At 45.0% G+C, this 25,513-nt stretch overlaps 1 protein-coding gene across 1 annotated transcript in view; it reads left to right on the top strand.

Annotated features, from left to right (window-relative positions):
- SNRNP48 (small nuclear ribonucleoprotein U11/U12 subunit 48) overlaps positions 1-25,513 on the top strand; it is a 693,998-nt gene that overhangs the window by 664,630 nt on the left and 3,855 nt on the right. The window contains exon 7 of the mRNA XM_044056352.1: positions 20,973-21,103. Within this exon, the coding sequence (XP_043912287.1) occupies positions 20,973-21,103 (131 nt within the window). The remainder of the gene's footprint in view (positions 1-20,972; positions 21,104-25,513) is intronic.

Genomic DNA, 25,513 nt, shown 5'->3' with positions numbered 1-25,513 from the left:
ACCTGGCATCAGTCCTGGAGCGACAGCAACCGATACAGAAATACTAAGTCTCTGGTAGTTGGGCCGACTGAGGGCTACCTGCAGGCAGATAACCTAAGTGTGATGACTACAACAGTGAATACACTCAAGCATCTACATTTATGGTAAGTGTACACATCTGTACTTTTTCCTGAGTCTTTTCATGATCTGAAAAGGAGTTTATCTGGCATCGATTCCACTTCTAGATCCTCAGCAGGGAATAAAGAATTGAACTCAGCCTATGTTCCCCCCTGCAGTATAGTCGGGGCTTTCCTAGTCCGTCCCTATGTTTTGGGCACAGGCCCAAAGAGACCATTCTCAAATGGTATAGCTACTTTGTTGAAGCCTCAGCCTGTGTTGACTACCAAGACATTTGAGTTCAACAACGGGTCTCTGTGCTGATGTTGCTACCATCTCTCTCTCAGTATTACTGCTGTCAACACTCTTGACCTTGAATGGATGACTCCTTGGTTGATTTTCTGCCTTGAGAATGTGACTCAACTTTGGCCTGTATTTCTTCAGTGTTGTTATCGGAGCTTTTGGGATCAGTGGCTGGATATCTGGCTGGAGTCACTTACCTATACATATATTGAAGCTAGACTGGATTTGGAACTGTCACTCATCTTTGCTCTGACATCCCCCATTTCTTGCCCTTTATTGATGCCAGCCTTATTTTATGGTAGAAATATTTGTGGTGTTGAGTCGTGATGCCCCATCATACAAGTCAGGAAACAAAAGCACTTGACAGCAAATTATTTTGGCACCTAAAAAAAGCCTTTCTTTTCATTGGAATCCTTTTAGGCTCATATGAGAATACTAGGCTAACTGTACCAAATGGCTATTTTTAGCTTAGCTAATAGCCGAGGTCAGAATTAAACCTTGTATCTGTGAGATGAAGACTTTGACCATTATGCCAGCCCCCCCCCCCCCACAATGGTAATTATGTCTTCATTAAAAGCAAAAAGGTGTGAGGTGCATAGGAAGGCTGTGTGTTTGACAAGACATGTGAATTCTCCTGCAGAGTCCCTCACAGCTGATCTGGGTGAGGAAGATTACACTGATTCCCTTGTATACCTTCCTGAAGAACCCCAAATCCGAGTAGGCCCTGGAAATGTGTCATGGGGGTCTGGCTAGCTGATCCCATGTCCTCCCACAGTACATGCTGCTGTAGTCTTTCTGGTCTACCCAGAAGTCTTCCTGGGAGGTTTCCCCTTTGATAAACATTCTTAAGGTTGTTAGCAGTTCTTTTTGGAGAACCTGCATGTAATAGTCCCAGTCCCCCCCCCCCCCAAAAGTTCTACACCATCCAAGACAGTGGAGTTTCTGGTCATAGTCTCCTAAGCCAGATACTTAGTGTCAACAACTGCTCTAAAGAAGACATCTAAACCTGCAGTCTACCTGTCGGGGAGTCCAAAGCAGTGAACCGCTAAAGTAAACACATATACTCAAGTTTTGTTTTCATTTAAGTCACAATTACCTTGTCCACATGGTGGAGTTTAACTGATGTGTGTGAAAGTGCTCTATGCCAGCAGCCACTTGCCTGGTTCCCATCTAAAGAAAGCAGAAACTGAGGTCCAAAACCTCCTAAGCCGAAGAGTGTCAGGCCAAAGAAGATTATGTACTCCTCCATGCTTTCTTTAAAGCTTAAAAATACAAAACCTGAGGCCAGTTTTGAATCTCATCAGTCTAAGCACAGGTGATCCTTATGAAGCCTTTCAAATAGTGTTGATACAAATGTGTATTCCTCCTACAGAAGGAGTATGTGTACTCGTTGGACTTACAGAAAAAAAAAAAAAAACTCAAAACATTCCAGAAGGCATGTATGTGTACTTCAGAGTCAATGCCAGTCAATTTGGTCTCACATTATTTCCCAGGGTGTTCATCAAGTACATATCTGTAGTTGTGGCATGCCTTCGTCTACATGGAACCAATGTATTACAGATCTGGGTAAGTTGCTTATAGCTGTCCCCTCTTTAAATCGCTCACTGTTGATGAGGGAGTATTTAGTCCGTTTGATCCATTCTGTAGGAATAATGAACCCTGTCAAATCCTACGATCTGAAGTAGTTACTTCATTTGTTCTGCAACCTGTGGGTCTCGGATCCGACCTCGGATCCGACCGGCAGCTTTCCAAGCTTCAAGATCCGAGCTTCTAGCTCCTCCCCTCTACCCACAATCCCCTGTCACCACCACACTACCTCAGATCGTTTTTGCTGCGGCTTGAATAACAAGCATCTTGTGAAGAGCTCCTGAGCTTAGACAGGGAAGTGAATAATTTTCTTTCAGAAATTTTTCTAAAAACTTTAAAACTTAAAAAGGAGAGTATTGTGAGTGTTTCTCTGCTCTTTTTTGTTTTCGGGATTGCGTTTTCTTTTTTCAAACCCTTCCCCTAGGTGTTTGGGCGTGTGAGTGTGTGTGTCAGCAAAATGGCCGAAGGCCATAAAGCTATTTTTTCAAAGTGCACTGTGTGTGGCCATAAGCTTTCCCCAGCTGATGGCCGCACTCAGTGCGTTATATGCCTGGGGGGGGTTGTCCATTTGTCTTCAGACTGCCAGGTTTGCACAGCCTTCAACCCCCGGGCTGTGAGGGACAGAAGGAACAGGCTTATTCTGGCGGGATTGCTTCCCCCAGAGGAGGCCTCTTCCTTCTCTCCCTCCAAGGTGCAGGCTACCCAGGTAGCTCCGACACCCCTGATTCCCTCGACTCAGGCTGGGACTCAACCTCCCACTACTGCCTTGAGTACGAAGGAAGTTCAGTCTTCTCCTTCTAGGGATAAGCACAGGGAGAAGCACAGACACAAGAGGCGAGCCGAGCCTCATCCCTCGGGTCCTCCTTCAAAAATTGTTAAATCACCTCCGAGGGTGTCCGGACCTTCTCCTTCTCGGCTCCGATCTTCTTCCTTCTCACCGGAGCTGGAGGAGGAGCTCCTATCACCCTCGAGGTTGTCGAGGTGGCCCTCCAGACCCGCCTCTACGACCTCCTCTAGATCTACTAGGTCTCTCTCCGACTCCGACATGGATAGGATGATGCGTAGGTTTTTGCAGACCCAAATGCAGATGGGGGTGCTCCTGCCCCCCCCCCCCCTCCACAGGGGGGAAGTGCAGCTTCAATATTTGCCCCGATTTCTCCTTCTTCAACCCGGATCTGGGTTTTGGAGTCTTCGTATCCAGGCCCTTTCGAAGCCGAGGTTTTGTCGATGCCAGTGGCCCAAGCCTTCTCGACGCCGACCATACCCTCGAGTATCTCGGATCCGAGCTCCCAGGGCCGTGGGCTGGGCGTCAGATCCGTGGGAGCGGGTGCATCTTCGGCGCCGCTTATGTCGGAGAGCACCTCCCTTTCGTATCCGATGGCTTCGGCTCCGACCCCGATCCCTATCTCGGAGCCGAGGAGACTGCTTTCGGGGCCGGAAGAGAGTAGTTCTCCCTCGGCGTTCGAGGTAGTGGAGAGGGTACTGTCGAGGTCTTCCAGGTCCCCGACTCGGGCTTTGGATCCCTCCTCTCCCCCACTGCATATGGGCCTAACTTCCATCATCCTTCCATCGGGACAGCCTGTTCAGACCCTCCAGCTGGTTCCCTCGGAGGAACAAGAGGCCGTTGACGAGCCCTCTTCTGATAGTCCCACAGAGGAGGTGCCTCGTAAACGGACGTGTAAAAGGAGGCACATGGACTCCCCCGAGTCTGTCACCACAGATACGGACTTAGAGGAAAGGGAAGGTTCCCTAAGGTCATCTCCCAAGGATGTCTCATTTGGAAACATCATGGAAATGTTGCGTATTGGGGGGGGGGGGGGGTCTGCCCAAAAACCTTCCTCTGATGAGTCCGTATTTCTGGAGGCGTTTGAAGCGGGCCCATCTACCTCCTGGGTGTCCCCACCGGCAGATCCCATGGTAGATCTCCTGGCTACCAGGGCTTGGCAGGAACCCGACACCGTGGAGCCTATCCCACGTCGACCGGATAAAATCCTTAGCCCCCCTTCAGACAGGCAGGCAGGCTGGCTTGGGCCAAAGGGTCTCCAGTTGATGCCATGTTAGTGGCTGCTGCCACTAAAAGAGAACTCTCCCAGGAGAGCTCCATGATACACCCGCCGGACAAGGAGTCCCGGGCGCTTGACCGTATAGGGAAGCGGACCTTTGCTTCAGCAACCTTCTCCGTGAGGGCGCTGAATTATATGGCGCATATCATCAGGCTGCAACGGGATTTGATCAAGGAATACACTGCAGCTCCTCCTGAGTCCATGTCGGTCGAGGACAAAATCGTGTTCTCGACACGCATGGCCACTCTCAAGTCCATTTCAAATACGTCCATGCGACTACTGTCTTATGCTACGGAGGGAGCTGCAAGGGCCAGCAGAGCAGGTGTTGTCTTGAGACATCACGCCTGGCTCTGTCTTTGTAATTTCACGGAACCTTTCAAGGTGTCCTTCGCGAACGCACCCTTTGACGGTTCTTCGCTTTTTGGCAAGACCGTACGCGATACACTAGTCCAAAGCGAGAAGGACGGGAAGATGCTGTCTGCCATCGGAGTCCACTTCTTGAGCCCCCAACGTTCCTTCTCAAGGAATCAGAGGGGGCAAAAGAAGCTGTGGTTCCGCAAGTCTCAGCAATCCTCTCCAGCTTCGGACTCCGTGCCCTCAAGAGGCAGAGGAGGGCAGGGTGGACGCCGGCCCAGAGGCAGAGGGGGACTGCGTAACTTCGGGTCTAGGGAGCCTTTTTCCGAGAGACCTGCGCAGCAGCCCTGAGGCTTACCCGACTGTCCTGCTCTGGAGACAGTCGGGGGGCGTTTAACAAAGCACCTGTCAATGTGGGAGTCCATCACGAGTGATCGATGGGTGCTCCGAATTATACCCAGAGGCTACAAAATTCCCTTCCTATTTCGTCCTCCCTCAGGTGGTCGCCTCCCCGATGTCCCACACAATCAAAGAGAGGCGGCGACCGTAGATATTTCAAATTTGTTAGAAAAAAGAGCCATCCAGCGGGTCCCCCCAGACCAATCCGGATTGGGCTACTACTCAAGGTTCTTTTTAGTGCCAAAAAAGACGGGGGACCTCAGGTCCATTCTAGACTTGTCCGCCCTGAACATGTTTGTTCCCAAAGAAAAATTCCGGATGGTCACTCTATAATCTATTCTCTCCTTAATGCAGGAGAACGACTGGATGTGCTCTATAGACCTCATGGACGTGTACTACCACATTCTAATGGACAGACGGTCCAGGAGGTTCCTCCGCTTCCGGCTAGGGGCCAGTCATTACCAGTTCAGGGTCCTTCCGTTCGGACTCACCTCAACCCCCAGGGTGTTCACCCAAGTCATGGCAGTGGTTGCGGCCCACCTGAGGCTTCAGGGCATAAGGGTTTTTCCGTACCTAAACAACTGGCTTCTCACAGCAACCAACAGGCATCAACTTTGTATTGGAAGAGACTATGTGCTGTCTCTTGCCGACAGCTTGGGCATCTCAGTCAACATACCGAAGTCTTTTCTTCATCCTGTGCAAGCATTAGATTTCATAGGAGCCTGGCTAGATTCCCGATCTTCTCGGGCCTTCTTGACCTCGGACAGGCTGTCCAGCCTCTCACTCCAAGTTTTGGCTCTTCGCACCAAGGCTCCGCCGGTGGAGTTAGTCCTGAGGGCACTAGGCTCGATGGCAGCGGCTATTGGCCTCTGTCTCCATGCTTGCCTAAGGATGCGTATATTACAGTGGACACTCCAAGTTCAATGGTCACTGTTACTCCACCCATTGAACACTCCTTTCCGCCTGAGCAGAGTTTGCACGTAATCCCTCCTGTGGTGGCTTCACTCCCCAGAACTCAGGCAAGGGAGACCCTTTGTGATTCCCCCCCACCCCCAGGTCACGTTAACCACGGATGCTTCTCGCCTGGGGGGGGGGGGCATTGTTTGGGCAGAAACGTCCAAGGTACGTGGACCTCGTCGGAGACCGCTTTGCACATAAATGTTCTGGAGATGAGGGTGGTGCTTCTAGCATTGCAGGCTCTCCAAGACCTTCTACCTCTAGAAACGATTGCAATACAGACGGACAATGTGTCAGTGGTCTGGTATATAAACAAACAAGGGGGAACCAGATCCTAACCTCTTTGTCGAGAAGCCATGAGAGTTTGGGAATGGGCGATATCCACCAACCGCTTTCTAATAGCAACGCACATTCCGGGACGATCCAACATTCTGGCGGACAAATTGAGTAGAGTAATTCTCAGTCCTTACGAGTGGTCTCTCAATCCGAAAATTCCGAAGGAAATTTTCCGCAAGTGGGGTTGGCCTCACTGCGATCTCTTTGCTACTCCCCAAAACACAAAACGCAGCGAGTTCTTCGCAGTTCTTCCCCCAGAAGGGGAGAGCCCCAGAGGCGCTCTGATTCATGCTTGCCCTCCCGGTCTACTCTATGCTTACCCCCCGCTTCCGCTCATGGCGAAGTTCATTCAGAAAGCCGCACAGTTGGGGAGCAAAATTATCCTCATAGCCCCATTCTGGCCTCGTCAAATCTGGTTTCCATATCTGCGGTCTCACAGTCTCTCCCCCCCTTTAATCCTGGATCCCATTCCAGATCTGATATCACACCCAACGGGGTGCCCAACACCGAACCTGGTCAACCTCAAGCTCATGGCTTGGTTGATCCAGTTCCACTAATGGCAAGGACTCCCGGTATCTCGTCACCAGTGAAAACTATTCTGGTAGCGGCTCATAAACCGTCCACCAGGAAAATCTATAATAGTAAGTGGAAACGATTTTCTATCAGGGCTAACAGCCAAGGTCTCAACCCATTTACTGTTCCAATTCCTACAGTATTGGATTTTTTGTCCATGATTTTTGAACAAGGGGCCAGTGCATCAACGGTCAAAGTACAGTTGGCAGCAATATCCCATTTTCATGTGGGAGACTGATTAGGATCTCTAGCATCTACAAAATTGTGTTGTTTTCCTTCTCAAGCCACCAGTGAAATCCGTGACTCCCCCTTGGGACTTAACCTTCGTTCTGCAAGCCTCAACGAAACCTCCGTTTGAACCTGCAGCTTCTGTACCCCTTAAATTTCTGTCCTGGAAAACAGGCATTCTTGGTAGCCATAACTTCTGCTAAAAGGGTTTCAGCGCTTCAAGCTTTGTGCATGAAACCTCCCTATCTTATTTTCCACAATGACAGAGTGTCTCTCAGGACTAACCCGTCTTTCTTACCAAAAGTGGCATCTGTGGCAAATATCAATCAGACTATCAATCTGCCAGTGTTTTTCAAAAATTTTCAAAATAAGGGAGAATACATGTTGCATACACTAGACGTACATAGACAGTTGCGTTTTTACCTGCACAGGACCAAAGATGTTCGTAAGGCTGATCAAATTTTTGTGTCATTTGCTCCCTCATTCATGGGAAAACCTATATCCAAAGTGACACTGGCTAATTGGATTTGTCAATGCATTTGTCAGGCTTATAAGGCATCAGGCAAAACAACCCCATTCAAAATCCGTGCACATTCCACAAGGTCCATCGCAACTTCTGCAGCCTTCTGGTCCAGGATGCCGTTGGACAACACATGTTCAGCAGCCACTTGGTCCTCTGCTCATACGTTTATTTCTCATTATAAGCTGGACATGATATCTAGAAGCAGGGCGTCCTTTGGCTCTGCGGTGCTTCGGAATATCCTCCCATAGACCACCCAGGTTTCTTTGGTAGCTGGGGACTCTGTCCCACAGGTTGCAGAACAAATGAAGTAACTACTTCAGATTTAGAAGTTATGTACTCACCATAACGTTCCATCTGAGTAGGTACTTCATTTGTCTGCAACCATCCCCCTAACCTGTATCTGGTTTCTAGGATCTTTATGATTCTTGAGAATATCTGAACCTGTTTTTTTTTTTACAGGTTTTTTCAGGTGATACAGCAAAACCGATCTGAGGTAGTGTGGTGGTGACAGGGGATTGTGGGTAGAGGGGAGGAGCTAGGAGCTCGTATCTTGAAGCTTGGAAAGCTGCCGGTCGGATCCGAGACCCACAGGTTGCAGACAAATGAAGTACCTACTCAGATGGAACGTTATGGTGAGTACATAACTTCTAATTTCACAGTTATTCACTTTCATAGACTGGAGTCTAAGCATCTAAAGTTATTCAGAGGAAGACTCCACAGGCAGATTTCAGGCTCTTCAAACAAGTATTTCTGCTCTCGTATCCTTGACAACAACTTACCTGTGTTGTAGGGTACTAGGTCTCCTGTTGGCTGCTATTTCCACAGTTCCTTAAGCAAGATTACACGGGAGAGAGCGCCAGTGGACACTTGATCCATTGGTCTCATTACAAAGATCTAGAGCATTAAATTCTTATTTTTCAAGCCTGAAGATATCTGGCGGACGGTCACCAGTAATGTTTTCCTAAACAGTCCATTCCATGTACCCCATTCCATGACAAGAGTCTTAATAGATGCATCAATCCTGGGGTTGGGGGTGAGCATTTCAAAGGCATGCAGATCATGGTGTTTAAACATTATTGGACTTTCACCTTTAACTCAATGTACTGGGGTAAAAATCAGTCCTAGTTACCCTGGAGGAATTCAAGGACTCCCTCCCTGTGCAAGTTCTACCCTTACAGATGGATAGTGTGCCAGCTGTATGGTGTACCCTCAGTCATGGGAGAAATCCGATCATGCTCATTATGCAGGAAAGTTGTGTTAGTGTGTGGGGAACATGTCTTTTTCAGTAGTCATCCATATCCCTGGAGAGTCCATTACCTTGATGGATAAGCTCAGCAAATACCTGCTGCTCCACATGAGGTCTGTCAGCAGCTTAGTGCATGGAAGTTTTTTTTCCAAAAATGAGGGAAACCCAACTCTGTAGCATCTTTGCCTTCCAAATGAACACCAAGTTACAGGGTCAGTCTCTCTCTCTCTCATTCCATCAGCAGTGAAACACTAACCCACCGTTGGCCACCTAGACTTTTCTATTCTTTTTCCTTGTTTGAGGTTCACCCACAATGCAAAACTTGCCAGAGTCATCTTCATAGCTCCTTACTGACCTCAGCACATGTAATTTACTCCTCCTTCTCCTCCTCCATTCTGTGGAGAAGCTGTTGTGAATTCCTTGGTAATACTGCTGTGTGACCCACCATTTGGGCAAGTTTCACCTCAATCTATACTCCTTGTGACTTGCCACATGGATTACTCGTAACTGTTGGAAGTGGAGAAGATATTTTTTGGGGAGTATGTTAATATGATCTCTTTCTTCTAAAAGCCCAACATGACAAAGACTTGGTGAGAAATGAGCACACTTCTAGATGTGGACCACTTTCTAAAAGCTTAACATGACAAAGACTTAGTGACAAGTGAAAACACATAGATGTGGACTACTTCCAAGGGCTTAGATTCCTTTTCTTTTCTTCTTGAACTGCTACAGTATTTTACAGATATTTTGAACCTGGATTAATTTACTTTTCATAGCACATTAGGCTACCATCTTGAAATTTTATTAAGGGCAAGATAGTAACTCTCTAACTTCATTGAAAGCATGTAAAGTCTTCTCAGAGGAGTTTTATTGTTAAGACGTTGGCTTACAAGACATTGCAATACATCCTTGTGATTTATACCGTGGTCTGGAAAATTTGATTTTCCATTTGAATTTACTGGCGTGACAGAATTAGTTTCATTTTTGGAAGACTCATTTCTTGGTAGTCATTACTTCAGCTAGAAGGATTTGTAAACTTCATACTCTTTCTGCCAAACCTCCTGATCAATTTTTTTCCCACAAAGGTGCAGTTTTCCAAGAACTGGTCCCACTTTTATTTGTAAAGTTAGAACGGAGTCAAATTTGAGCTAGTACCTACATCCGCTTGTTTTCTTTCCCATGTACAGTAACTAACTGGAGGAGTTGCTGTGCTGCATGAAAGTGCACCACCAGCTGAGGTACTGTGTTGGCAAAAAACAAGTTCATATAAAAGAATGCCTAGCCATTTGCTTCTTTGCCCTTCAAAGCTCTGGAGCATAAAGTCTCCCACCATACCACTGGCAGATGGCTGTGTATGATTATATAAATTCTTGCTGTATAATGCATGGTAAGCCATTGCTACAAATTGCCAAGTCTCATTCTGCTGGTGTTTTTGGTACTTCCTTGGTCTTTCTGCTTAAACATTGTGCAGTGGCTTCCTTGTATACCTCTGCAGAGTAGTAAAAGCTGTGTGTCATGTGCAGATGTAGATCTGCATTTGGGGCTTCCTGTTATCAAAGATATAGGTTCATAGGGTGTGTACTAGGCTAATGGCCCTGGAGTCTTTACAAGCCTAGCCTGTAGAAGTGTGCTTTGGCATCGTGCCGCCTGACATTAGCTCCCAGTGCCTATATCAAGTAGAGCCACTGGAGTGATCCCGGGGTGAACTTTATTTCCCATCCACTCAAGATTTCTCTTGAAGAAGGCCAATGAGGTGCTCTGCTTGACGTATATGGGAAGTCTATTCCAGAGCATGGGCAGTCTCTGGGTTATGAACCTGTCCGTCCAGCATGTTCTGTTGATTGAGGTAATGAGGTTGAGGTCTCTGGAGCGTTTGGTGTGGAGGGATTGTGACTTCTTTAGATGTAACATTTCTAACACAGCTGGGTCAGACGTGGCTTTGTAAGTCAAGCAGATATCGCCTCTTAGTAGACGATATGAGAAGAGAATAGCTAGAGTTTGTTGTGTCTCTCCATGTAGGACATGTGTTTAAGGCCTAGGATTCTCTTCATGAGGTACTTTTGTGGCCTTTCCAGCTGTTGCATGTGTCTAGTGAGGTACATGCCAAGTGGGGCATTATACTCTATGATTGGCCTAATGAGGGAAAAGTAGAGAGAGAGATGATGACCTCTTTCTTCCTGGATGCAAAACCCTTGGTAATGAGATGTGCCACATAGGGCTTTCTGACCACAGTGTCAATGTGGTGGTCGAAGGAGAGCTTGCTGTCAATCTCTGTCCCCAGATCTCTTATAATGCCTTCAGTGTGCAGTGGGCTCCCATCGATGTGGTAATTAGTGGGAACTTGAGTGTTTCCCAAAGGGGATGACTACACATTTTTTGGTATTAAGCTTAAGGCCATGGTTTCAACACCAGTCATTGGTGTCAGTGAGGCCTTTCTGTAGGTTGTCTACATCACTTGGAGAGTTAATAATGGCTCCCAGCTTGCAGTCATCTGTGAACTTGGTCAGCCAGAGTCGCTACGTGTTGGCCTGGACTTCTGAGAAGTAGATGCCAAACAGGAGAGGACCCAGGACCAATCCCTGTGGGACTCCACTTGTGACTGGTTGGCAGTCTGACTTGGAGTCTGTTACTTTCACACTGTGGGTTCTATCAGTGAGCCATTGCACAAACACACATACTCTATTAGACATGATGATGGCCTCAGTTTACCAAGACCACTAAGTGAATTTGTAGGAATATAGTTAGAAAGTTTTAATGACACCCTGTGGACTGAATAATGGTTTCCATCTATCAGTGAGCCAGTTTGCACCCACCTAGTGATATATGGGTCAGTGCCTAGTTTGGTGAGTTTATCAATAATTCCTGATTTGGGAATGGTATCAGATTCCTTGGCCAGATCAAGGTAGGCTGTATGAACTGCCTTGTCCTCAGCCACCGCTGTGGTGAATGACTCAGAGAAGTCAACCAGGTTGAGCAGGCATGATCTACCTTTCACAAAACCACATTGCGTGGGATCTAGAGTTTAGAGATTCCCTATATCCTTGTTAATTATGTCCATGATGATGCACTTCATAGTCTTACATATCAGACTCATGGGGCAATAATTCCCAGGGTCTGTAGTCGATCCCCCTCTATGGAGAGGGATGACTGTAGCAGTGTGCCAGACAGTAGGGACAAAGCCTGAGGTGAGGCTGTGATTGAACAGGGCACACAGACATGGTGCTAGTTCACTTTGTAGTTAATGTAGAACACATCCAGGGATATTGTCGGGTCCCATGGAAGCTGTGTTTTTGGCCTTGGACAATGGAGCTTTAACCTATGCTGCAGTAATGCTGGGTGCCTGGCATTCATCCAGTATTGTGATTGGTCCTTTGAGGAGGGTAAAGTTGGCACTGAATCTGTCAGCCAGTATGTTGGCAATATCTGCTGGCTCAGTATAGGAGGTACCATTGTGCTGTAACCCAGAGCAAACCTGGGTATTGCTGTGGAGATTCTTGATGATATAACTATAGAAGGCTTTGTGGTTGTTTTTAGTGTCTAACGCAATTCTGCCTTCATATGTGGCTTTAGAGGTTTTGATGAGGGATCTTAACTTTTTGTTGAGGCTAATAAGGGAGTTTTTCCAGTCTTGGGACTTCACCTTTTTCTGTAACAGTTTCTTCCTTCTGTTGTAGAGTTTATTAATGGCAGAGGACCACCAGATTGGCTTCCTTTTTTTGGAGGAGAGTGTCTTGGTTCTGTTGTGTATGGCTAGTTCTATGCATTTATGTACGTGTTCGTAGATTGCACTGGTGTATGATTCGGCAGTCATGCATCTATTTTCCATTGACATGGGTGCTGTGAAGTTAGCCACCTCTGTTTTTAGGAGCCCAAAGTTTTTCATGGTGGTTAACTTTGCGAGGGGTGAGGGCGAGATGTTTTCTTATGGGGCCATCCAGTAGTGCTTGCTATTCAGCTAGATCTGTAAGGACTGGTTATTCCTTAGTAACACATCCACTTTAGAGGAGACGTTCTGGTGTGCCCTGTGCACTTCTTTCTTCAGCAAAGCTACTCACAGATCTGGAAACGGAGGTCAGCATGATGCATTAGGGGCAGTTGTAATGTCTGTAGTCTTAATCCTGTAAGTTACTAAAGATGCATCCACTCCTATTGGTCAGGTGTTATGGTAGGTAAATATTTTTCATTTATATTTGCAAATCTTAACTTTCAAAGGCATATGCACTTGGCAGGTCAGTACAAGCACTTTAGGCTTTTCTGAAATTTTTTTTTTCCCAGCATCAGTCCACCTCTGCTGTAGTGTTTAAGTAGAGCAAAATTGATTTCTTGAGCACTGATAGTTTACAGTTTGTTAAAGTGAGCTTCTTCTCAAGTATGGGAATGCCCTTTCTTTTTACTTTTTTTGTTTTTGTTCCAGTTTACACACGATTGCAAGGTGTGTGTGTGTGTGTGTGTGTGTGTGTGTGTGTGTGTGTGTGTGTGTGTGTGTGTGTGTGTGTGTGTGTGTGTGTGTGTGTGTGTGCGTACTTACATCTGTGCATATACACATCAGTACCTATACATCAGAGATTATGGTTCTACCCTACAGAAGTGTGTGTTTGTCTTTTAGTCTGTTGTCTGTGTGCTGTCTACAGGTGAGGAGCAGAAACTGTCAGAAGTGGAGGAATTTAAGCATCTTGGGTTATTGTTCACAGGTGAGTGTATAAGGGATTGAGAGAATGACCAGCAGGTGGGTACAGCTCTAGCAGTTTTGGAGATGTTCTTCATGTTTCACTGTTGCACTCTTCACATTTGGGTTTTCCCTGCCAGGGTAGCCCTCAGTCTGCCTGAATGCCAGAGGCTTAGTATTTCTGCGTCGGTTGCCGTCGCTCCAGGACTGACGTCAGTAGTATAAAATAAGGCAGCTGACGCCATTACATCGGTCTTTCTTGCCGAGGAGCCCGAAGCAGAAGCAGTTTGCACGAGTGCCGGTTGGCCGCTACCTGAGTTTTCGTTTTCATTTTCTGAATTGAAGTTGAAGTCTTCTAAAGCTAAGTATCCCGTTGGAGATTCTTTTTTCTTACTCTAACCGATGTCAGAAAAAGTTAACAATTGTCTCGCCTGTGGAAAGCAAGTACCACACTGAGGCTTTCATTCTTACTGCATCACTTGCTTGGGCCCAGACCACGGCGTCCCCCCACTGTTGCTTTTGTGCTTTTTTCAACGCCAGAACTATATGCCGTCTGGCCCTTATTGTAGCTAGATATTTTTGCTCTCAGTCCTCTAATTCCGATTTGGCTTCCATAAGCCAAGTGACAGCAGATCTTCCAAAAAAACGTAAGTATAAAGACAGAGACAGACTGCACAGGTCCAAACCGACCACTGCTTCCGTTAAGCTAGTTGTCAGTTCTCCAGTCCTCAGTGAGGCGCTTTCACAGCCCAGATGCCTGGTTCTGTGGATTTGCAGGCCGCTACCGAGACCCTTTCGGATTCTGGTATGCCACGAGACTCTTCGACTAAGGATCCTGCGACTGTCTCTACCTTGGGTGGGTCCGGAGCCGCTGAGCAGGCATCGGCTTCCGAGGAAGTACTTTGTAATACCGGTTCTTGACACAGACCGACTTCTTTCGCATCTACCAAGTTTCTAAGGCCCAGGGTACGAACCACACTCAAAAACAGACGACCCAATCTGAAGCACCTGCTTCCTTGCCTCAGTCTCAAATGCTTAAAATGGCAGAAGACCTTATTATGCTGATCAGGGGAAGCCAAGCTACCCCTTCCAAAAGAAAAATTGATTTGTCTCCATTAGTTTTATCTGAACAGGAGTCTGATGACTCACCTGAATATGAAGACATGCAACCCCTCTCTGCTTATGAGGATTCTGATGCAGAGGAATCCATTCCTTCAGCTTCTCCACCTGAGGAATTTTCCTTTGGGGAAACCCTGCATACTTTAAGGGATCATTTCCAGTGGGAATGTCAGGACTACCCTCAGTCTAAAAAGAGACTCTGGGAATTCTTAGATCTTCCGCAGCACAGACCTCTGGCCATTCCTCCTGTCCTGGATGTTGTGGATGAAGTTTTCTTGGCATCTAGTTTGACTCCTGACACCCTTCCTCCTGCTCCCAGGAAACCCTGACTCTCACAAATTTCTTTTCAAAAATCCTACTGCTGACCCTGAGGTTATTTCTCAAGGGCCTAAAGGAATTTAAGCAACTTCTGCTGAGAATCCCACCCCCTCAGATAGGGATTCCCGAGCATTAGACAGATGGGGTAAAAAAGTAAACACCTCTGCTACTCTTGCTATTAGAGCACTAAATTGTCAGTTCCATATGCTAAAATTTCAGCAGCATACCATGGAACTTTTCAAGCAAAAAAATATCATCTTTTCCTGCTTGTGCAGAAAATAGAGTTACAAGAGTTATTGCATTCTGCAAGTTAAATAACTAAGCACACCTTACAATGTGGTTTTGACGCCCTAGAAGCATCTTGCAGGGCAACAGTCACTGGTTCTGTCCTTAGAAAGCATGCTTGGCGTACGAAACAGCTCTTGCCAGACCATGTCAAATCCAAATTATTGCACGCACCCTTGCAGAAAGACAACTTATTTGGCACCAAGGCAGTGGTCGTCTTAAAAAAAAAGATGGAAGAAAAAGCTAAATCTATGCGGACAGTTGAGGACTTCCTGCAGGATCAGTAGGCATTTCCCCTACAAGCACTGGTCCTTTCCTGCCCCCTCCAGGTCAGCTCAGCCTGGATCCCGGGGAAGCACCCCCCAGACAGCCCCAGGGAATGCAGAGATCTAAGCAATGGAGTTCCTCCTCTTCAAAACTAGGGAATGTTAAGCCAGCCCCTCATGGGAAGAACTCACAATGACTCTTAACTTCCACCCCCTCCCTCTGCCCACCTGCACTTGCTCATAGGAGAAAAACTCTCCTTCAATGCAAGTACCTGGGCCACCATTACCAGTGACCTCTGGGTCCTCAACATAGTGTCCCAGGGATACAAATTTTATTTCCACACTCTACCAACCTCAAAAGGGTTCCCAGACCTTCCCCCTAACCAGTAGGCTGATGCCAAAAAGCAAATCCTTTCCCTGCTGTGTATGAGGGCAATAGAGCACGTTCCTGCATAACCGGCCAAAGTTTCTACTCCAGACTCTTCCTGGTACCCAGAAAAGAAGGCACCTGGTGCCCCATTCTCGATCTATCCATTCTAAACACCTTTCTGATATCAAAATTCAAAATGCTCATCCTCCAGTAACTTTTATCTGTGCTCTCCAAGGATGCTTGGTTAGCCACCCTAGACCTAAAAGAGGCCTTACCTACACATCCCAATCAGGGAATCATGCAGGAAATATCTACGTTTCAGGGCAGGATCACTGCTCTTTCAGTTTTCTGCACTTCCAATTGGCTTATCCACTGCTCCCAGAGTTTTCACATAATGTCTGGCTCTTGCCATTGCTTTTTGCAGGCAAAGAAATATTCAGATTTTCCCATACTTAGACGACTGCCTGATTCAGGCAGACAGGAAAAGCTGGTCAAGCATCTGGCTTTTGTAAAGAACCTACTGACCTCCCTAGGGTATACTGTCAACGAAAAGAAATCCAAACTAGTACCCACCCAAAAAATTATATTCCTGGGAGCAAGCGTGGACACAGCATCCCAGGTGGTATTCCTTACACCAGAAAAGCAAACCTACCTGACAGCCTGTTCCACTCAACTAGCCACCAGACCCCAGTTATCCACAAGGAAAATCCTGCAAGCTCTGGGGTTCATGGTTTCTTGCATTATACTCATTCCATATGCCAGACTGCATTTGAGGAAACTACAATGGTACCTAAAAAGCCTTTGGTGTCAACACTCTCAAGACCTGGAAACTCTTATACCAGTGATGCATTGTTTAAGGAAAGATTTTCTTTGGTGGGCAGCAGCATGCTACCACAACAAGGGACTACCCTTCTCACAACCCCACGCCGCCCAGACCCTCACCACAGACTCAACTGACTATGCCTGGGGTGCACACCTGGACGGCAGGTGCATACAGGGCCAATGGAGCCTACATAAAATACATCTGCACATCAACCAAAAAGTAGATGTTAGCTGTCCAGCATGCACTGATGCTTTCAGACTCCTGATCAAAACAGACAACACCACTGTGATGTGGTATATCAACAAGCAGGGAGGGACTCACTCGTACCCTCTGTGCATGCTCGCCGTGACCCTTTGGCACATGGCCTCAGCCATGCAACTACACCTGGTGGCACAATTCCTGCCAGGCTTTCTAAACTCTCTGGCAGACAACTTAAGCAGAAATCTTCTGGACCCACATGAGTGGCAGCTAGACCAAAGAGCCTTCACCCTTGTAACTCAGAAATGGGGCATCTCGAAGGTCGACCTCTTTGCTTCCCACTCCAACCATCAGCTCAGTAAGTTCGGTACCAGAGACCCTCACTGCAAGGCCTGGAAAGGTGGATGCTCAATCCTTCCAGTTGGTCAAAGTCTCGGTCTATGCATTTCCCCCACTACCGCTCATTACAAGGGTACTGCTCAAAATAAGGGAGGAAAAACTGAGGAGAATCCTGATTGCCCCACTGGTACCCACTGCTGTGCAGCCTGTCACCTCTGCCACCATGGCATCTCCCTCTGATCCCAACACTCCTGACCCAGAGGGAAGGAGAATTCATGCATCCCCAATTGTAGACCCTCAGTCTGGCAGCCTGGCTTATTCCCTGACCACTGCACAAGCTGCCAATCTCGGCAAACCGGTTCTAGATGTTATACGTGAGGCCAGACGCCCTAGCCCTAGAAATTCTTATGCTGACAAATGGAAAAGGTTTTGCACCTGGATCCAGGCTAAGGGAGCCAGGGGACGGCACAGCCCTCCTACCTCTCATCCTGGATTACCTTGCTGACCTACTACACAGGGGTCTACAATTTTCTTCTATTAAAATTCATGCCTCAGCTATCTCTGCTCATTTCAGCACAGAGCCACCTCTTTTCTCACAACCTCTCATCAAACAGTTCCTAAGAGGGGCTAACAACTTGAGGTCACCCAGAAGAGCACCTACCCCAGCTTGTGACCTAAACTTTGTTTTGGAAAAGCTCACCCTGCCCCCTTTGAACCAGCAACTTCAGCAAAGTTAAAGTTTATCTCATGGAAGAGTGCCGTAGAAGAGTGTCCGAGGTACAAGCACTAATGGCTGTAGAGCCGTTCATCATTTTCAATGCTGACAGGGTCTCCCTCAGGACTAACCCATCTTCATGCCAAACGTGGTTTCCAGTGTGGCTCTCAACCAGTCCATTCATTTGCCCACCTTTTTCCCTAACCCACAAAACAAGGGGGAAAGGATACTGCACTCTAGGATGTACACAGCTCAGATTCTATCTAGACAGGACTAAATCATTTAGAAAGACTGATCAATTGTTAGTCAGCTTTGCTGCAGGAGCAGAGGGCAAAGCCATATTGAAACAAACCATTTCCAAATGGAAAGCACACTGCATCCATTTCTTACAGGCAACACAGGAAACCTCCCCCTAAAGGGGTCAGGACACATTCTACCAGAGCAACCTCTACCTCTGCAGCTTTCCTCAGAGGGGTCCCCACCAGGGACATCCTGGAGGCTGCAACATAGACATCAGTTCACACATTCACCAAGCATTACCACCTGCCTATCTTCTCCAAATCCAGGGCATGCTTTGCCACCGCAGTCTTGCAGGGCATCCTAGCCAGCCCCTAGTCGTCTTGACTGCCTCCACCCTTTTCTTCAACTTTTAGAATCAACCCAAATGTGATGACTGCAACAGTGAAACACGAAGGACATAGTACAGTTGTGTACACTTACCATAAATGTAGATGTTAGAGTGTATTTACTGTTGCAGTTCTGGTTTCCCTCCCTCCCTCCATCCCCCTTCTCTCTCTCTCTCTCTCTCTCCTTACAAGGAATTTTTGGTATTTATTTTCTACTGGTGGTGTTCTTCCACCATAACCTAGCTCCCTCTTTGGGGCTCCTAACAGGACAAGAAAAACTGATGTAATGGCATCTGCTGCCTTATTTTATACTAATGATGACCTGATGTCAGTCCTGGAGTGACAGCAACCGACGCAGAAATACTACGCCTCTCTTATACATCATATAGCCATCTCTTAGCTGGCCAAGGAATAACTACACTTTGCTCTGGGTGAGCTGAAGACTTGATGGGGATAGGTCTAGTTTACCCTACTGAGAGGGCTAGCACTATGACCTCATCGGGATCCATGTGCATATGTGTATATGTGCACATTTTTGTATGCATGCGTATGCGTGTATAAATACACGTGTGTACATATATGCGTGGACACATGCCTATAGAAGTACATGTGAGTGTACATATACAAGTATATAACATGCATATGCATGTATATAATATATAGTATATATTGTAGGGAATCTACCTCTTCTAAATGAACACATTGTTGCCAAAGTTAAACTGGTTGGAGAATTTTAATTGATTTCTATAATGATCGAGTGCACTTTCCTTCCTGCATATTCATTAAAATATTTTGGCTGAGATTTTGACGATTGTGTTTGAATGGGGATTTGATGGAAAGAGATTTGCCATAAGTGCTGTGGATGAATAGGCTTTTAATTGTATTGCAGGTAAAAAGAGTGTATTTGAAATATGTATCTGATGCGCATGTATTTAATATACAAGTCTAGCACATTAAAAATACCCCAAAATATTTACGGTGGTTTTACACCCTTGGCATATAATCAAAGCTAAAACTCCTCTACCCCTTCCCCAACATTTTTATGCTGCTAGCCAAAAACTAAAGTAAAAGTTTGCACACTGGTCATGCAGAGCTTAGATGCAGACATGGCGCAAAATACTCTGGTCGACCTGTAACAGCTCATCTAAACCAAATCCTACATTTTTTGACAAAGTAATTAAAGAAACTAATAAAACATGAAATGCAGACTGCATTTTCCATTCACTATATTGTAACAAAATACATGACTATAGGTACTGCAGATAAAATGTCTCTCTCTCTCTCTCCCTCTCCGTCTCTCTCTCTCTCTCTCTCTCTGAAATAACATTCTTACTAGAATGGAAAAAGTAAAAAAAAAAATGAAGCAGTGTCCTGGTAAAAGTATCATTACCAACAAAATTGGCCAGATATTATTTAAAAGTAAAACAATGCTGTAAAATTAATTACTAACATAAGTCTTGATACATTAATAAACTAAAGAAAAAAATAAACTAGTACTGCAAACTTATAATTTCCTCAGAAGCGCATGAGAAAGCCCACCGACAAGACATACCATTCATCAAAACTTCATCAAATACTTGTCCTCTGTAGTATAAACATCGGCAATTAAGATAGCCATCTGAGATTGAGAGGTAACACTACTCTGATGTAAAATACATTAAAGAAGTAGGTAGATGTCATATGTTTGGGTCAGGTTTTTGTGATGTGTCTTGTGCTGTAAGATTAAGGAACTTGATATGTGACTCATGGCTTCATTACTAATGAAAGTCGTTCCCAAAATCTACAGTACAAGATAGTTCACATCAGACCCTCTCATGTTCCATGTATGAAGTATTTATGCTTTGAGTTTTATGAACACAAGAGTTTGTATGCCCTCCGCTGACTGTGTTGGGTTTGGCAGAATCTTAGCTTCTTCCCAAAGACCATGCTATTATGTTAAGTTGACAGTACACAGTGTGTGTGTGTGTGTGTGTGTGTGTGTGTGTGTGTGTGTGTGTGTGTGTGTGTGAGTGTGTATGTGCGCGTGTGTGAGATGTGTGCGCGTGTGTGAGATTGTGTGCATGAGTGCACGCATGTGAGTGTGTGCACGTGCGAGAGTGAGAGCCCACGAGAGTGTGTGAGTGCGCAACTGAATGTGTGAGTGAGAGAGTGAGAGCGTGAGTGAGAGCGTGAGTGAGAGCGTGAGTGAGAGCGTGTGTGTGTGTGAGAGTGTGTGTGTGTGAGAGAGAGAGAGAGTGGTGTTCTGTCCGGACTTAGTTAAATGCCACTTGCTTGTTAGACTAATGTCTCTCCCCCATCACCTTGAATAGGGTCTAATTGGCTGAAATATGTCTGTGTGTTTGAAACTTTCAGAGTGAGCTAAAAAGGCATTATGTATCTTTGGAATTTTTTAGTAGTTATCTCGTATTAAAAATGAAATAAAAATCTGAATCACTGTTGTTTACATTTGTTCTTTCCTGCTCAAATTTATTTAGATGTTTTTCTGATCAACATACAATAACTTTCTCATTAGATTTAGAATGTGCATAGGTTTTCACTATATTTTTATGTAGGTAAACCTGTATTTATTTTGAAATTTCAAGGTGATACGAGATGTAATTAATGTGCACATGGAAGAGCTTTCAAGATATTGGCAGGAAAGTGAGGCCAGTAGTGTGGATGTGCAGGATGATGCGAGCTCTACCATTTCAGCAAGATCTTCTGTATCTATAAGGTAAAATCAATTTTTGCTTCAAAGGAGCATGAGCATTTATTTATTAATAATTTTATTGACTTCTGGAAATGGATAACAGTATCAATTTTCAAAGGGGATTGTCAGTAAAATGGGAAGCTGTGATAAATTGAAGGAGCCCAAGTCACTGAATCGCTGTTTCAGTAGTGATTTTGTGGTTGAAGATGTTGGAAGTAAAATTGGGCACTACTCATAATGTGAATAATGATAATGAAGTCCTGCTCTGTGTGTGAAACATGGCAAAGGTACTGCCCCTGAAGTTTAATAGTTTCAGTAGTGGAATGCATTCCTTTTACTAAAAGCCAAAGCACACTTCTAACTTTGATTACTTTTAGTTCTGTTTTAAGTTTTAATTTTTTACATGACTTTTGTTCCTCAAGTATGGAAGAATGTTGCTTATGGGTTACAACGTTTAATCTTATTAAATACATAATCATTTTGTAAATATATGTTTATCATGTCATTGTATCTGCAAATATGTTTTGCCCGTTTCTTATATGATCCTGTTCACCCAGTCTGTGCCTGAAAATGGTCTATTGAGATCAGTGCACTACCCCAGTAAACAAGTATAAGTTGGTAAGTAAATAATTTTGCACAGCAAATGTAAAATTTTATTTTGTTATGCAGAGGTATAGATTATTACAAGCTTGAAAAAATGGCAGCTGTTGTATTCATGATATGAAGAAATGGCTGTCACCCTGATAAGTCTTCAAGAGATGACATGCAGGCTTAAACTGGAATTCGCAGTTTGCAGACATAAAATAATTATTTTAAAAGAATATGCAATTGCAAGCCTTTACCTCACAGCAAGGGATTTCCCCAGTTTGGTTCACTGCTGGGGTACCTTATCTGTGGAGTCAGCATGTCCTCCCTGGATTTGCATGAGTTTTATCTGGGTGCTCCACTTTTCTCCCACATTCAAAATACATGCCTGAAGGTAGACTGGGGGCTCTAGATTGCCCATAGGTGTTAGTGCATTAGTATGTGATAAGAAAGACATCGCAACCTTCTTCCATTTACTTTGTGCCTTGAAAACTCTGCAGCTGGCATTTGATGTCCACACCGTTAGTCTTGGAGATGGGGTGCGACTAGTAAGAGCAAAAGCATGAGACTCCAGGAAAGGTGTGTTTGAAAAGTCAGGATGAAATTTTATCATTTATTTATTTCATTATTTTTTAAATTAAGTAGACTGAACTTGTTGTCCTTTTTCTAGCTAAGACCTTGTTGCATGAAATGTGTAGACAACAATGGAAGTACAATTGTTATAGAGATATGAGCTGCATGGGTATGTAGTCAAAAGATAAGACATAGTTCAACACCACAAATCTGCCGCAACTGGAAAAAATGCATGCACACAAGGGTAGTTAAACTGATTTTAGAAGAATACAAATCAATCTTTTTTTTTTTTTAGTGCATTTTCACCCACTTCCTGGAGCCTAACAAGCCTCTCCTATGGGACATCCATTTGTTCCCCAGATCCACTGTGAAGAGCTGTTTGGTGTGGTGGGGGCTGTCATGCAGGCAGACATAGAGGCTGCTTGCCCCTTCACCAACATCCTGAATATGGAGGGGTGTTTTTTAATGATTGGTCTAACCTAAAGACTGGCTATATGCATTTGTCCATCTGTGTGTGCTCCTATATATGTGCCGATGAGTGCTATCATCACCGGTTTGGGCAGACAACTCCCACATCTTCTTTGCACTGGCTGCATGCATGATGATATGCCTCCACCCTTCAGCAAAGGCTCTGTCAGCAGAGTAGCCACACAAACTGGTTGGGACTACTATCCTTCTCCAAGATGGGCATGTCCATCCTCCCTGCCTCAACTATCAGGTGTCCTAGCTGCTAATCCAACTCTGGTCTTCTGGGCTATAGGGCTTTATTCCTGCAGAATGTTGGAATTGGTGTTCTGTTGATTTTTACCTAGGGCAGCTTTGATCTGATTATGCTGCATGTTTGGAGGAGTGTCCACCTCTGCATACAGTGAAGTAGTGGCTGTACTTACCAGGGTACTGAAATCGGTACATAAGTTATTTGCAAGGATAGTGCCAATGTCTTGTAGTTTAGAGCATATTGAGTTTTTCCATGATATTACGCACCAAATAAAATACAAGTTCCCATTTCATCAAGTTTGCCATCTGCAAATCCCATCAAAAAATAGTACTTGCCTGCTTTTTGAGAGGACATTGACTTAGCATTGTAGGGCATTTTCCCCTCGTACACCATTTCAACTAATGTAAAAATGCCCCTAGAGCACATCATTTCTGTGGAGGGAGTAAACTCAGTGAAACAGAATTTTGATGAAATTGCCATAGATGATTATGACTGCTGCTATTTTTTTTTAAATCTAGCTGTGTGTGAGCGTGCATGTCTTTGTATATCTGTTCTATAATTCTCATCGTGTATCAATCGATACAAATACCAAATGAAAAGAGAGCTATAATTTTAGACGGAATCTAAAAATTATCGAAAGGCAAGCAAAAGCAAAAATATTTTTTTGCCGGAGGGCAAGTCTTCCTGCACCCCCTGCTACTTACGTATACATACAAACTCTGAGATTATAAAACAGTGGTATAAAGACAAATTACCAGACCTGTTGCAGTGCAGTCTTGCACAGAAAGTAGCTGGCAGGTTGAAATACAATTAAAAGTGAACATTCACTCCAGAAATCAGTCAAAAAAAAATTCATTCATATGAGCATTCACTCTTATGGACAGTAGTCATATATGATTACATGTCACTACATCACAGACTCACTAAACTGGAATACAACTACATCGACACCCCCAGCTAATTATATATATGTATTCTGAGATTGCAAAATAGTGGTGAAAGGACAAAATTCCACTCCCCTATAGCCGGTCTTGAGCATAAGCCAACTAGGTGGCCGCCTAGGGCACCACTCTAGCAGGGGCACTTTTCCAGTATTTATTTTTTTGCAGTAAATAAATGTTTTTTCTTTAAAATGTGTTGAATGAATACAGGAAAAACTGAAGAGTAAGACATACTTTGAGAAAAATGAAGAGAGAAAGTAATATGGATGGTATAGTTAGACAAGGATGGGGTCACCGGGTGGTGTGAGGAGCGCTGTGCAGCTCTTTTGCCTTGGGTACCTGTTGACTAAAGGCCATCTCTGCACTCCCCACTGGTGTAGCAGTCTTGTGAAACAAATGTTGTGGGCAGTGACTGGGTTAGTGCCCCATTTTTATTGTTTGATGGTGCTTTGTCTCTGCGCTCCATACCGTAATGAGTATTGCATTAATGTAGTAAAGTAAAAGCTGCAGTATTTTGCTGAACCATCTACCAGGTTATGCTTCCTTATGGAGATTGTGACTTTACCTTTACATTAATTTTATCCTAGTAGTGGTGTTTGGGAATGTAACATATTAAATATGATCACATTTTGTTTGAGAGATGCAACATAAAGTATTTTAACATAAGAAAATTAATTTTTGTTCTTTTATTGAGTGCTAATTGACCACATGATGTGTATGGTCACATGAATGTTAAGTGCATTCTAAACTAATGTAGTATTAAAGACTTTTTTGACTGTATGCTGTATATTGCTTACTTTTAATATTTATTAGCACGTTGTAGCCTTTTTTGTTTATTGCAACTCAGCTGCCTCTAGTTCAGTTCTGATGACGTCAAAGTAATAGACAAAAGTGCTGAACTTAAGATGTTCTTCATCTTTCACTGTTGCAGTCATCACACTTGGGTTATCTGCCTGCAGGTAGCCCTCAGTCGGCCCGAATACCAGAGTCTTAGGATTTCTGCATCGGTTGCTGTCGCTTCTTCCCTGACGTCAGGTCGTCAGGGGTATAAAACAGGTAGCCGACGCCATTACACCAGTTTTTCTTGCCGAGCGGGAGCCCAAAACAGAAGCAGTTCGCGAGTGCCGGTCAGCCGCTACCTGAAATTTTAGTTTTCGAGTCTGTAATCCTGAAGTCTTCTAAAGCTGAGTACCCCGTTGGGGATCCTTTTTTCTTGCTCTAACCGATGTCAGAAAAAGTACAATTGTCTTGCCTGTGGATAGCAAATACCTCATAGAGATTTTCATTCCTACTGCGTCACCTGTTTAGGTCCAGACCACGACGTCCCTCGCTGTCAGTTTTGTGCCTTGTTTAACGCCCGAACCATGCATCATCTGGCTATCTTTGTCACTAAATTTTTTTGCTCTGGTTCTCTGTATTCCAAAATGGCTTCAATAAGCCATCCGACTACTGATCTTCCAAAAAAAGTCAAGATAAAGACATACCTCATAGGTCCAAAACTGCTGACGACACTTCCGTTAAGGTAGTCACCAGTCCGCCGGTACTCAGTGGGGCGCATTTGCAGCCCCTGATACCTGCTTCTGCAGATTCGCAGGCCTCTGCTGAGACCCATTCGGA

Source organism: Protopterus annectens, chromosome 14.part0 (genome assembly GCF_019279795.1).
Source record: "Protopterus annectens isolate FY-2018-M chromosome 14.part0, PAN1.0, whole genome shotgun sequence".
Classification (NCBI taxonomy): Eukaryota; Metazoa; Chordata; order Ceratodontiformes; family Protopteridae; genus Protopterus; species Protopterus annectens.
Note: the sequence above shows the minus strand (reverse complement) of the source record. Positions and strands in the feature narration are given on the sequence as shown.